The 13695-nt window shown below is 54.8% G+C and overlaps 2 protein-coding genes across 3 annotated transcripts; both read right to left on the bottom strand.

Annotated features, from left to right (window-relative positions):
- Positions 1–1368: 1368 nt before the first annotated feature.
- Positions 1369–6037, bottom strand: PSMD3 (proteasome 26S subunit, non-ATPase 3). Of its 2 annotated transcripts, none has more exons than XM_075171590.1 (12): positions 5824–6037; positions 4869–5059; positions 4386–4523; positions 4019–4155; positions 3720–3910; positions 3422–3525; positions 3202–3316; positions 2829–2948; positions 2639–2742; positions 2182–2337; positions 2016–2099; positions 1369–1890 (listed from the first exon to the last, which is right to left on the bottom strand). In XM_075171590.1, the coding sequence occupies exons 1-12, from the start codon at positions 5987–5989 to the stop codon at positions 1813–1815; spliced, it is 1584 nt and encodes a 527-aa protein (XP_075027691.1). In that variant the 5' UTR covers positions 5990–6037; the 3' UTR covers positions 1369–1812. The 2 variants fall into 2 exon arrangements, with proteins under 2 accessions (XP_075027691.1, XP_075027690.1); XM_075171589.1 differs by having other exon boundaries at positions 2016–2066; positions 5824–6035.
- A 518-nt stretch (positions 6038–6555) lies between these two features.
- Positions 6556–13153, bottom strand: GSDMA (gasdermin A). Its single transcript, XM_075171585.1, has 10 exons — positions 13069–13153; positions 11464–11726; positions 11091–11301; positions 10354–10519; positions 10171–10264; positions 9695–9742; positions 9274–9428; positions 8700–8850; positions 7978–8051; positions 6556–7404 (listed from the first exon to the last, which is right to left on the bottom strand). Exons 2-10 carry the CDS (start codon positions 11675–11677, stop codon positions 7168–7170), a joined length of 1350 nt encoding a protein of 449 aa, XP_075027686.1. The 5' UTR covers positions 11678–11726; positions 13069–13153; the 3' UTR covers positions 6556–7167.
- Positions 13154–13695: the final 542 nt, after the last annotated feature.

The following is a 13695-nucleotide window of genomic DNA, read 5'->3' as shown; positions in this document are numbered from 1 at the left end:
CTGGGGAAAGGAACCCCCAGCAGCTGCAGTCAATCCGTGAGTACCACCCAGGGCCTCACCCAGCACAAGGCAGGTGTTAACTCTGAAACCTAATGACAACTTCCCTTCCTAGGACCTGGCAGCACTGTGTGTTCTGCCCTCAGGCTGCGTGAAAGGACCTCGGCACTGGAGCCTGTTCACGGGATTTCCTGGGAGAAACCCCCTCCTGGCTCTGCCTTTGCTCCCCCCGGAGCTGGGGGAAGCCAGGGCCCTTCTGGAGCTGGTGGCCATTGAGGGGGCTTTGCGTGGGGTGCCCGAGCGCCTGGAGGATCACCCTGTGCCCCAGAGCGGAGCTGCCATCTCAGCAGGTCCGTGCTTTCAGGAATCGGGGGGGGGGGTGGGTGTGTGAATCAGCGCCTGGTGGGGCCCAAAGCCCCCGTCAGCTTTCCAAGGAAGGAAGTGGTGGCCGGACCCGAAACCCCGTGGGTGTTGGGGCGCGGGCGGTGGAGCTGGCCCGGCACACCCCGCTCCGGGGCCAGCACTGCCCGGCCTGGCCCCAGGGACTGTCCTGGACACCCGCGGTTCTGCCTCGTGGCCACCCTTCCTCTCCACGGGGCCTGACCCAGGCACCCTCGGCCCCTTCCCGTAATCTGCCAAGAAGCGAGCGCTTCGGGGTGTCCCTGTGTCCCCCGTGCCGGATCCGGCACTCCCTGGGCTCTTGCCTTCCCTGCTCCGCCTTGGCCAGGGGGGTCTGGCCCAGGGACCCCAGGGGTGGCCCCGGAGCAGGGACAGGCTGCGTCCATCGCCCTGGGGCAGCCCCACGCTCGACCCTCGGCCCCTGGCTGCCGGCCCGGCATCGGCACGCTGGGAGATTCCCGGATTTCCCCAGAGGATGAGCCCAGATGCCGGTGGGACCCACCGGGGTGGCTGCATGTCCCTTGTCCCCATCACTCCCTAGAGCTGGTGGGGCTGGGGGGGACAAGGAGGCCCCAGGCTGACCCCCGTGCCTTTCCCGGCAGGGCTCGGGGGTGGCAGGGCTCGGCCGTGCTGGTCCCGGCAATCCCTGCTCTGGCCTTTGTCAGCAGAACAAAGCCGTTTTTTGGGAAAGAGGATCCGGGGGCTGGAGCAGACGGTGTCCCTTGTCGCCGGCCGAGGCGCTCCCTGCCCGGCCCTGGCTCAGCTCCGGGCTGGCCCACAGGTCCCGGGGCCCCCGGCACCCCGGCCCTGAGCTCCTGGGGCCGGTCCCGGCACAGCCGGGACGCCAGGTCCAGCCCCCGGGGGCGGCCTGGGCCAGCCCCAGCCCCCAGCCGCGGGGAGGGGAGCAGGTGACAGAAGTCACCCCGCACGCGCTCGCAGTCACAACAAACCCACGGCAGGAGCAGGCCAGGCTGGTGTTTTTCCAACTTTTATTTTAAAAGTCATAATTGAAGCTTAACAAAGTTTGACCCCGTTATTGTTGCGAGAGCTGGGGGCACCCGCGGTCCCCGCGGAGCCGTGCTCCTGCCCCCGCCAGCCCCGGCCCTGCTTCCCCGGGAGCTCCCAATTCATGGGCTGGTCTGCGCCTCTGCCGGGCTCAGCAACGACCGTGACCACCAGCAACCTTAAAAGAATGTTTGTTTATTGGGGAAGGGGGTTCCCGCCGCGGGTGGCAGGGGGACGGCAGAGCAGGGCCTGTGGCCGGGCCCAGGGAACCCCCGTGTCCCCCTCCCACAGTACAGACATGCAGGTATTTTTAAAAGAAAGGCAGACGGGGGACCGGGGCTGCGTGGGGGAGCTCTGCTCAGACAGCATCTTCCCTAGGGACAAATAAAAAAATACAGCCAGGCCAGAGAGTCACGGAAAACCGTCGTCATCGTCCTCTGCCATCTCCTTTGCGAACTCCAGGTCCTGCTGCTCGCGCTCCCGGCGCTCCTGGAAGGCAAAGGCAGAGGTTGGTGGCAGCTGGGGGGCAGGAGCCGCGTCCTTCCCGTGGCCTCGGTGGCTGCAGCACGAGCGGTTTCTGGCAGCAGGCTGCAGAGACCCCGACGGGATCTCACCTCTGCAGATTCCAAGTCCTTGTTATAAGATTTGGGTGGGAACCTCATGGCCTGGAAAAAAGAAGGGAGAGGAGAAGCTCTGAGCTGCGAAACGCCCCAACTCTGCCCCGCTGCCCTGCCCAGCCGGGCCCTGCCAGCCCCTCGCCCGGGGACCTGCCGCGCTCACCTTGACGGACATGTTGTGGATGTCGAGGCAGAAAGAGATGCGCTGGTGAAACGCCAGCTGGGGCTCCCGGGTGGAGTAGATGTCGATCATTTCCTTCGACTGGACGTAGCCCTTCTCGTGGTTAATGCTGGCCTCGATCACGCCGTCCCGAATGGCCTGCAAGCCGGAGGGCACGCGGTCAGGGCACCCGCTGTCTCCGAGGGCTGAGGCAGCAGTTTGGGGTGAAGGGAGGAGCTGGCTGCTGTGACAGGAGCGGTGGGCTCAGGACACAGCGCACAGAGAGGGGACTTGGTGCCCTGAGTGTCCCCAGCATCCCCCGGAGGAGCCTCAACCTAAAACCAGCGACTGCCCCGGGAAGGCAGCGCTGCAGGGAGAGGCAGAGGCAGCCCGGCAGGAGAGCGAGGCCAGCCGCCAGAAACGGGGGCTGCGGGCAGTCCAGGACTTCACAGGCAGCTACCTTGGCGACAATGAACTCCGCATCCTCCGGACTGTCCAGCTGCAGCTTCTGGGCAATATCGGCCAGGGAGATGCGAGAATAGGAGAGGCTGATCATACGGACACCTGCGGGGGAGGAACGCGAGTGGAGCCCCCCAGGCCAGGCAGCCCCGGGCCCGCCAAGCCCAAACACCGCAGCAGCAGTCTCCTACCTGTCTTGATGACGTTGTGCCGCAGGCGAATGATCAGGGTGTAGGTGCCGTCGGCCTGGAACTTGTCCCCAAACTGATCGAGGACTTGGTTGAACTTGGCCAGGTTCCCGGTCCTGACGGCTGGGGGAGAGAATGTGTTAATGGGGGAAGGGGCGAGGGCCGGGGCGCGGTGGGGAAGGCGAGGCAGGGCTGACTGCCGGGCCTGCCAGCCCCTCCTCTTAGGAGCTGCCTCCTCCGCCCCAAGCGGAGTCCCTGCAGCTGGGCAGAGGAGAGAACCCCCCACTGCTCTGCCCCCCGCCCAGGGATTCCGCTCCCTCGGAGCCCGGGACGTTGTTGCGAGGGACTGAGCGCGGGCAGGAGCGGCCGCTCGTACCCTGAGTCAGGAGGAAGTAGGGCATGAGCGACCGCTTGAGCGAGGGTTGTCTGAACTGGAGCCTGTCCGGGATCTCCCCGAGCAGCAGCTCCACCACGATGAGCAGCTTGTGCACCTTGAGCAGAAAGAGACCCTGAGTCCCCGCGGGGCCCGACCCGGAGGCAGCTTCCCTGGGGACCCAGGAGGGACCGGGCCCCGCACGCTTCCCGTCCCCGCTCACCGTCTGCTTGAAGCCGACGGCCGTGTGCTGCGGAGCCTTCCGCAGGGCGTTCGTCATGGTCCTCCGCGCCTCCGAGTACTCCAGCTGGATGGCCTTGATGCGCCCTGTGTTCACATGGGGCAGAAGGCGTTTGAAAAAGCCACTGAGTTAATCCAACTGGATCCACCCGGACGGGGCTTCAAATCCTGCCTGGAAGCCCCATCTCCAGCTGCTCAGACGGGTTCTCTGAGGAACCAGAGCCCTCGATCTCGGGTGCAGCCCGAGCTGCCAGCGCCGTGCGGGTCCCTCTGCGTCTCACCTGTGTAATAGAGGTACCGAGCCCACTCGTTGTTGTTGGCCTGCTCGGGAAACACGGACTTGGAGACGAGCTTTTCTGCTTGGTCATAGAGGTTGTAGTGGAGATAGTTCCTCAGCAGCAGGTTCAGGAGGGTGGCTTGCCCGTCCGCATCGTGGCGCAGCGTGGCCGTCCGCAGCCGGGCGTGCAGGAAGCTGCAGGAAAGGGAGAGAGCGCGTCAGGGAGGAGGAAAGAAACAGCCCTGCTCACCAGGGCGCGCGGGACCGAGCTCAGCGAGCGCCCGCAGGCGGGATCCACCCTACCTCCTGACCACGTCGAGTTTATTCAGGAATTCGTAGATGCGGGAGTGGTAGTAGTAACATTTTGCCACCACCAGGTCAAGGGCCCGGCGGTTTTGGGAACTGATCTTCTGCATCAGGTCGTCGGACACTTTCTGAGCCTGCAGGAGGGGAACAGAGATCAGAGAAGAGGAACTGCTGCCCAGGAAGAGCAGAGAGATGGCCAGGGCGCGGGACTGAGCCCGGGGGCTGCCTCCAGACACAGCTGAAACAAAGGGGAGAGTGCGGGGCCACAGACAGGCAGGTCCCCGAGGCTCCGCAGACCCTGCCTGGCGCAGGAGCACCACTCGAAGAGCTCAGCTTCAGAGCTACAGAGCGCAGGGAATCTCACCTCCGGGTATCGCTTGCTGTTCATCAGGTAGATGACGAGAAGCAGCTGGAGGTAGGTCTCCACTTCTGGCAGGAGAGGGGCTGAGGCCGCTTTACCCGTCCGTGGGCGAAACTGCAGCTCGGCTTCCGTGTCCATGGACTGGGGGGAGAGAGACAGGCTGGACCCCCGGCCTCCCGCGTCGACCCCCCGCCCACCCAGCGCTCCCCACGCCTCCGCCTCAGCGAGGCCTGTCCCCAGCCCGGTGTGACGAGGGAGCCAGCCCAGGCTGCTGGCACTACAGCCCCATCCCTGCCAAGAGCTGCAGCGACCCAGCTCATCTCACACGCGCTCCCGAGCAGCCGGGCTACGTGTCCCAAGCGTCCCCAAGCTCCCGCTGTTCCCAGTGCCCTCCCGCCCCGCCCAGCGGCGCTCTGGAGGCTCCTCAGTGCAGGAAAGGTGTCCCCTCCGCAGCCGGTGGTCTCTCCCCATCCCCTGCCGCAGTACCTCCTCCAGAAAGCCGAGGAGGAAGTCCCGCATGGAGCTGTTGGAGGTGAAGAAGCCATTGATGGCTTTGTGAAGCACGTTGGAGTTGAGTCGGCGGGAGGTGGAGGGCAGAGCCCGCAAGGCACGGAGGACGTAGCGCGGCTCCTTCCCCGACACGGCCTTCTCCAGCTGCTTCACGTGCTCTTTGATATCTGCGGGGGCACAAGGGATGCGCCGTCAGCACGCGTCTCCCAGAGGCCCCTGCCGAAGGACGCACCAGGGCGAAGCGGGCGCCGGGATCCCTCCAGGAGGGTGCCCCGTCCTGCGGCTGTTGGGTCCCTCTGTCCGCTCGTGGCACCGGGGCTGTGTGACCTGACCCCGCGGCCGTCCCTGCTCAGAGCAGGGGGCTGGAAAAGACCCCTCCAGAGATCCCTTCCCCTCATTCACCCTAAGGGCTCCAGCCACCCTCCGCAGCCCCGCGGGGTCCCACCACGATGTCTCTGCAGCTCCCCCTGCCCTTGCCTGCCCCTTGCAACCCGTCCTCACAGGGACCCTCCCAGGGGTTCCCCCAAAAACACACCTCCCACCTCCCTGTCCCTCACAGGGCCCCCCAACTCCTTTTCCCCGCTGCGATCCCCCATTCCCCTCCTCTGAGACGCTTTCCACCTCTCCCCCACCTACACTCCCCCGCTCCTTCCCCCACAGGCACCCCCGCATTCTCCCTCCTCTACAAGGATCCCCCCCTCCCAGGGCTCCCTAAAGCCCCCCCGTTCCCCTTCCTCCCCCAGCCCCCTCTCCTACAAGGATGCCTCGCGCGGGCCCCCCGAGCTGGCCCTGCTCCCCCTCTCCCCCAGCCGACACCCGCCGCCACAGATCCCCGTTACAGGGACCCCTCTCAGCTACCTCCCCCCTCAGGGACCCCCCTCCCGCCCCTCCCCGTTCCCCTCAGCCCGGGGCTCCCGCGCCCCCCCCTCACCCTCCAACGTGACGGCGTCAAGCTCTCGCTGCGGCTGCCGCTCCCCAGCCGTTTCGGCCGCCGCTGCCTCCTCCTGCATCTCCACGTCGGGGGGAGCGGGCGGCGGCCCGTCGGGGGGGGCCTTGGCCTTGTCGCCGCGGCGGCGGGACGCGCCCTCCTGCTTCATGGCCGGGCGCGCCGGGCCGGCCGTGACACTGCAACAACCGCGGGGCACGCCGGGAGTCGCCAGGCCCGACCAGCCGCACCGGCCTCGCCGCCAGGCCCGTGCGGTCGAGCGCCGAGCACGACACCGTTCGGCTCCTTCCGCCGCGCCCGCTCGGGTATTTCCGCCATGCTCTCGGGTGTTTCCGACAGGCGCTCGGGTATTTCTGCCCGCCGCTCGGCTATTCACGCCCGTTTCGCGGCGCATGCGCGGACGCTTCTCGGCTGCCGCGCTGAGGCGAGGTGCGAGGCTGCCGGGCTCTACCTCGGGGAGCGGCCGCCGTTCCCCCCCCCGCCTTTGAGGGGCTCGGGCCGCGCTCCCCTCATAGCTGGTGCGGAGCATGGCCAGGCCACTCGTGCTGGTGATGCCCTCAGAGCCATCAGTGACCACCCAGGTAAGCAGCACCCCCCTTGCTGAGGGCACCCCCTTCCGCCGGGAGCCTGAGAGGAGCCGGGCCTCCAGGCAGGCAGCACCGCTGGGTGACTGAAAATACCTGCAGATTAAAAAACTGCCTTTAAGAACATCCAGTTAGTCAGTAAGAAATTATTCTCTTTATTTATAAAGTAGTGATCAAATTATTTTTAACATTGTTCCAAAATGTTGTAATTTATTCCTCCCTGCTGCTGGTGGGGTGTGTAGTCTGTGATGGAGGTGCTGTTTTACCAGGTGTGCGTCATTAAGATGCTCTGAGAGCCCACAGATTTCTGCCACTTGACAGCTTACTGAGTCACACACAAATTGCAGGTGTGACCAGGGTAAGTGAATTATTGCTGATTTGGTCCTTTGTGCCTTATTGATTGCATGAGTGGCTCTGTGCTAGCATTTTTTAGGAAAACCAGGACCACGTAAAGTGCAACTGACAGGCTTGTCATTCTTTGGGCTAGTGGATTTTTCAGTTGGCACTCTGCATTCATATGGGGAGAAAGGAAAATCAATTTTGGTATCTGGCTTCCGTAAAGAGTTTTCTTGCCTTAAGTCTGTTTGTCCTACTCATTTCACATCAGCACTGAGCATTAATAAGGAATGCCTCACCTATGGAGAGGTAAAGTTTGGAGAGAGAAACTGGCTTGCAGTAAGAGACTTTCAGATACGTTGTCAAGTGATTCCCTTTAAATCATCCCTAATGGGAGGACACGTGTAACCTAATCTGAGTTACTCAGAAGATTGAGGACGTACAGAGACGCGTACAGGGCTGCTACGGCCGAGAAGGCTTCTTCCGTACAGACAGCAGATCCGTCTTCCTGGAGCTTCACTCCACTCATCTCAACCATTGCAATGGTTAATTTGTGTTCCTTCTCTCGTGAGAAGGAGAGCACGCTGGCATCCACGCTGAAACACCCCTTCCTGTGTTCTATGTTGTGTTCCAAGGTGCTCTCAACCTTCGCAGCAACAACAAAAAAACCCAGAATCAGTATTTTAATACTGCTGTCTGTGGAAGTTGTTAAGTATGTAAATGATCTCTTTGACTTGTGAAGTGCTTTACCTCTTACAGGTGCACTAAATAATCCACATTTATATATGGCACTTTTCACCCTGAAAGATATCATGTGCATGTATGCAGTTCCCAGTTTCTTGTGAATTAGTTATGTCCAAGAAATTAAAATTGTAGTGTGTTTTCGTGTTTGTTTTTTTTTTTTTTAAATCTGGAGCCAAAGGACCCGGAAAGTTCTGACTACCATTTCAAGAAAAATGGTAGTCAGCTGTGTCCAATTTAATGTTTATTATCAGCAAAACAGTGGTTAGAAATCTTATGTCTTCACGTCTTGGGGTGATTTCTCTTAAAGTGAGTATTTTGATCCCTGCCAAATTTGAAGGAATTATTCCTTACCTTTTTCCCAGTGTTACTTAAGTTGTGATACTGCTACCTATATCATCATCTAAATATTGCTTTACTTAAAATAACACCCCCCTGCCCCTTCATTTTGAGCCAAACGCGATGCGTGTTTTCTCACCAGCTTAAGCTGTTGGGACACAACCTTCTCTTCCAAAGACTCTAGCAATAGCAGCAGCTGATCCTCCGTTAGCTCTGCAGAATTAAAACAGGTTTGTTCCAAAAACCCACCACCAATGTTTCAGAGACAACTGGCGAGATGTGAAGGGCGACCATCAACTGTCTTGCCTGTTTAGTCAAAAGTTCTTCAGACGTTTTAAACTAAATTACTGCTGCGCCCTCCCTGTGCGATGAATACAGCTGTTGCTCTGTACAGGTGACGGTAACATCGAGTGTAGAGACCAAGGGCTTGAGGGGAGGTTAAACCATGTTTTGTGGCAGCCTGGGGAAAAGAACCCTGGAATTTGCACTGCTCTTCCTGTGAGGTGATCTTGCCGTCTTTACGCACATTTTAATTCCGATTTCAAGCTCTCTTTTCAAGGATCCCCTTGTGCACCCTGTTCCTGGACCGAGTGGTAATTTGGCATCGTGCTCCCGGCAGTCGCTGCTCTGCGACTCTCCAACTGTTGCTGAACAGCAGCTGCCTCGGACAGGTCTGTGCTCTCAGCATAAACCACCTTTATTCCCACAATCTAAGAAATGATTTTACGTAAATCCTCTGCAAGCCTCTCGCGCTCTCTAAGTTTTCTGTAAGTTTTTTTCTGCTAGTCTTGTTGGTAGGAATGACCTTAATATATTCTGGCGCTACTGGATTTCTCTATGAAAATGGCCAGAAAGCCTTACCATCCAACGCGTCAAGAGTGTAGGCGACTGCTCCTGCCAGCTTAAGGAGAAGATGTCTTGCGGAATACTGTAAGCTGCTCAACAGGTCTCTTAAGTCTGGGCTTTCTGTTTTCAACTCGCAACTAGCAGTTTCATCAAGAACTGCTTCCATCTAAGTGGAAAAGAAAAAGAAACGTCAGGATTTAAGAGAAGAGGCTGCTGATAGTCCCTTGCAGTCTAACTACAGAAGCATATGAACAGTCATTTAGTATGTGTCTCCCCTCCCTAAGCTGTGTATGAGGCTGTAATTGAGGCTTTAGCATTCACACTGGCTCCAGTTAAAGACAGAATATGAAATTTAAATGGTTTGATACCTTCAGGTAAATCTAGGCTAGATTCAGGACATATTTCAGCAGTTGACTCTGTCCTGAGCACCTCCTTTCTCTGTATGGTGCTGAAGACCAGACAGATGTGCCGAGAGAAGGGTTTTTGGATTGATGGTTGTGGCACAGGAGAGGTGACTTCTGGGGCAAGAGAGATGATCGTGGATGTCTCTGTATTTATAAATCCTGGCAGGAAGAACAACTTTGCTTACTTTCTGGGTCAGTTCTTGAAAGAGGTTCCTGTCTCTCATCACAGCTTTGATGGCTTTTAAAAATACGACGCGCAGATCAGAAGACAACTTGGAGAAAACTTGACAGTTCTCTTTAACTTCTTCCTTCAGTGCTCCTAACTTGCCTTGTGAGAAACCTGAAAACCAGAGAGAGTCAAATATGTCACTTGTAAGCTAGACAATCCCACAATAAGTTCCCTGGCGCCCCTAACTTTAGAATTTGAAACATTTCTGTGAATATTTTTGACAGTGATATGCAATTTTGAGTTGGCAAGTTGTCACGTTTCAGGTAACAGGCAGTAAACACATCGCTTTTGGTGGTTTGTGTTTATCCTGAGAGATTCCATCTTACCCAAAGGGGGTAAAAATAGTGCAAGTGGAAGTAGTAAAATACATTGCTTACCATCAGATACGAACATTGATCTGCTTTCTTCTGGGAAATATTCAAGATCTGCGATGGGATAAAAAGGGCATTGCTGATTTAGACAAATACTTAAAGCTGGATAGGTTTTTTTTTTTTACCAGGGTTGTTTTTAAGGCTGAAGATGCTGGTATCCCAGGTCTGAAATCTCATGTGCTAGTCGTAGGTCAGACTGGTGTTTGCACTCTTCTCCAGCGCATCTGTCTTCTGCCCGTTCATTTAAAACTCGTTATTCCTAGACGTCGTTCCCTACCGTCACGTGCTTTATGCTGGGGTCTCTATTGGCCAATATGTGTGTTAAAATACAAGTAAATTAAAGTGACAGCTTATACTCAGCAAGATCCACGCAGGCGTGGGGAGCATAGGGGAAGCGAGCCAAACGTGGCCTCTAAAATCCTGCAGCAGGTTTTGTGGATCTCAGTCCTCTCTTGCTCTCCTATCCAGCACAAGTTACTTACCCCATGATCCGTCTGAAATGGCCAGCTGGATTGCCCTGAATGCCAGGGTGCAGCCCTTGGGTATAGTTATGCTTTGTTGGTTCTCTCTGGTGCCCTGGTCAATGAAAAAAATCTGTTACTAGGCCTGGATGGCATGCAGATGTTTGGGAAGGACTGGCTCCTGAGGCTGGAGAGAAATCTAACCTTTGCAAAAAACTTGGCGTAAAGCTGGGACATGAAGCTCCCCTCTGCCTTGGTAGATTCCTCGTAGCTGGCCTCCTCTGAGGTTTCTATTGTTTCATGAACCACATATAAATTTTGTCGTGTTTTCTTTAGTTGTTGAATGAAGGAGTGATTCACATTTATTTTTCTAAAAGAGAAAAGGGATGCAATATCCTGGCTAAAAGTGTCTGTTTTTCTGTGAGTTATGACAAAAGTACCGTAGCCTGCTTAGAGCCAAAGGCCTTATGCTGCTGTCCTTTCACGTTGCGTACATGTACACGTAAATATCACAATGTAAGGGGCTTCTGGGGGAAAAAGGTGGCAGGAAACGGGCTGTAATTCTTGCTGTCCTCAACGCATTCCCCTTCTGTGTCTGAGGGGGACCGGGGCAGCGAGGCCGTGGCCTGGCAGGTGATGCAGGTGATCTGTCCTGATCTGTGTGCTGCTCCTCAGGTACAAACGTGAGAAAAGGTGGCTTGTCACTCCATGTTGAGGTGTCCCCACTTTCTGAATTACAAAGAAATCTGTAAGCATTACAAAGCTGTGTGAGGAATCTTTATCGCCTCTCTTTGCTGTCCTCCAGAAGTATGTATAGTTAGGGAGAATGCATGCTCTCGGGTCTCAATCTTAGTTTTTGGCTGTTGAAAACCATTGTGTGACCTGGCGTGGGGTAGAGGAGGGTGACCGGAGGGCGCGTTCTCCCTTCCTGTCTGCCTTACCTTTCCGTTTTCAGTGCCTCAAGTTGTGGTACTGGTATGTAGTTCTTCTCCAGCTTGATGGACCACCCTTTGGAGAAGGAGGCAGCTCCTTTCAGCTCTACGCTTGTAGGGTCAACACAAAGGCTTAGACTCCCATCAACTCTGTCACTGACATTTTTTTTGACTGTGAATTGCCTTGAATCTTGACCATCTCCATTGGGAAAGAGGGACTCTGAAATAATTTGATGCATTAGCTTAAGCATGATTACACAGACTCAATGTTATAACTATTGCGCACACTAGAAAGATGGAACATGGTAGAGTTCGGCCATGATGAACCACGTGTTTTGTCTATGGAAATTGTGAACTTAAGATTGATAAATGTGGGCTTTACCTGTGCTTTTATTGTCTTCTCCAGGCAGCAGCACATCGTCGAGTCTGTACCATGTCCGTTTGTAGCAGGGAGATGGGTGGAATATGGCTTTTCTTTTTCTTCTCACTAGACAGAGGGGTCTGAAATGTTCGTGGTCTAAGATGCTGTGAACTGGGACCAGGTCTCCTCTTGGATCCATTTGGTTTACTATGGATTGGGTGACTTTTTTAAACATTCTGCTGCGGCTAGATGAATTTTTGAACCAAAGCGAAGTGTACTTGTGCCTTAGGAAAGAGGCAAGACAAGTTAAGCAAAATTAGTCAAAATACAAGCAGAAGGTTGTAACGAAATATGTTACTTTAATTATTAAGAACTTTTCAAAATCGATGATAACCCAAAAAAGCCCACGTTAGTACAAGGACACAGCTTTCACAGGATTGTGTATGGGGAAGCATTTGGAGGGGTGGGAGTACGAGCTGTGCCTTGCTGATGAGCCTTGTTTAGACTCATCCCCCTTTGGTGGTGAACTCCGGGGCATCGTGCAGACTGAGAACGCAGCTAGCCGTCTCTGGGGGTACTGATCTTCAGCACTGGAGTCTCTTACTGTCCTTTCCGTTAAGATATTTTGTTGCATATACCAGTACATACCATAATAATTTTCATTACTAAACTAGACCTTGCTCCTTGAAGAAGCATTTAGGACCATGATAGGTCCTAGGTTAATCTTTAATTAATGCTTTGCCCTGATGTAAGTTTAAAAAGAAAAAAAGCTTGAGCAATTTCTTGCTGTTTTTTACTGCTTCAGTGTTTTCCCTGTGCATCTCATTGCCTGGCAGACAGGAATGGTTTAGCATTGTTTCGAAATAGAGTGTTAGAAAAACAATTTTGTCTAAGCCTTGCTGCAAGGAAGTGAAAGTGCTGAGATGTGAACAGCGGGTTGACGGGGGGAAGTAGGAGAGGTTGTTCTATGGCAAATCTCCCCCAAAATACAAAAAAATCATCCCAGCTCAGCTACGTGGGTATGCCCTGGTTCTCTGCCTGTATCCCCTGCAGAGGAGAGCTGGGTGTTTGAGAGGCAGAAACAAAATCACTGTTGGTTTCTTGTTGCAGCTTGTTTTTACTCCAAAGTTTCAGTTTTGCTTCTTGCTTCAGTTGGTGTACTGAAGACGTGATGAAGAAGAACTTTGATCTACAAATGAAAAAACTTCCTGCACTTATTGAGAAGAAGAAAAGCGTGCGGGTCTTTCCCCTCTTCTGCACCCTACTTTATCAAGCCTTGTTAGAGAAGAGATGCTGATCCGCATTTACAGATCAGGTGCGTGCGTGGCGGGGGATATCTTCCCTCTCCCTAATGTCCCACAGGGGTCTGAAAAAAGAAACTGACTTAGTCCGATTTTTTCCAAGAAGTAGAAGGACTGTCACATCACAAAGGATGGTGTGTTGTACACGATGGGGCTGGGCAGGGGAAATAGTCTTGTGTGCTTAATGTGGGATCATTTTAGTAGTACCTCCAGGACTCATTCCCGTGGGAGACTTCAAAAAGAGATAAAAAACTAAACAAGAACACTTAACAGACAGTTTGCTCCACCCCTCTTCCCTACCGAGAGCTCTTAAAAATGTACTTGCCTATTTGTGGAGCGAATGGCTTCTCATCCACCGTCGGTGGGCAACAGGCAGAGCAGTCCGCTATTCTTCTGAAGTGATGTGGCCCTTTAAAGCAGCAGGGCTCGGGAAATGCTCTCTCCCCACCTTCCTGTCAGAGATCCGGAAGCATCTACTAAATTAGGGCACAAAAAGCCTTTTGCTTGCATAATTCTTCCTCCAGAAAGTTTCAGTCATTGACTTGAGTCAGCTTGTCCTGATCTGTTACAGTGGCTGTGGATAACTTAACTTGTTCTACAGATGTATCATTCCTATGAGATTTGTTTCATTTCCAGGGTGGTTCTGGTTTTCATCTATACTTCTGATCTGTAAGGATGAGGACCAGTGTGTTCTGGTTTAGGATTTCACTAAACCTGTGAGAGCACTAACTAATCAGGTGTGGTGCAAACAAGGGGACAATATTATGTTACTGGAGGCACTCCCATTAACTTGTACTGGCCAGTGATGCACACGCGTTTCCATGCTTTATGGCTCGTTGTTAGGAGCAGAGGGTTTGTGCGGTACCCTGCGAAGGGATCCATGCAGTGCGCTGCAAGCTCTTTGCTTTACTGCGATCCATCACTTGGTGGGCTTGCAGTTGCCATCTAGTAT

Source organism: Calonectris borealis, chromosome 22 (genome assembly GCF_964195595.1).
Source record: "Calonectris borealis chromosome 22, bCalBor7.hap1.2, whole genome shotgun sequence".
NCBI lineage: Eukaryota > Metazoa > Chordata > Aves > Procellariiformes > Procellariidae > Calonectris > Calonectris borealis.
The sequence above is the reverse complement of the archived record's forward strand: the minus strand, read 5'-3'. Positions and strand labels throughout refer to the sequence as shown.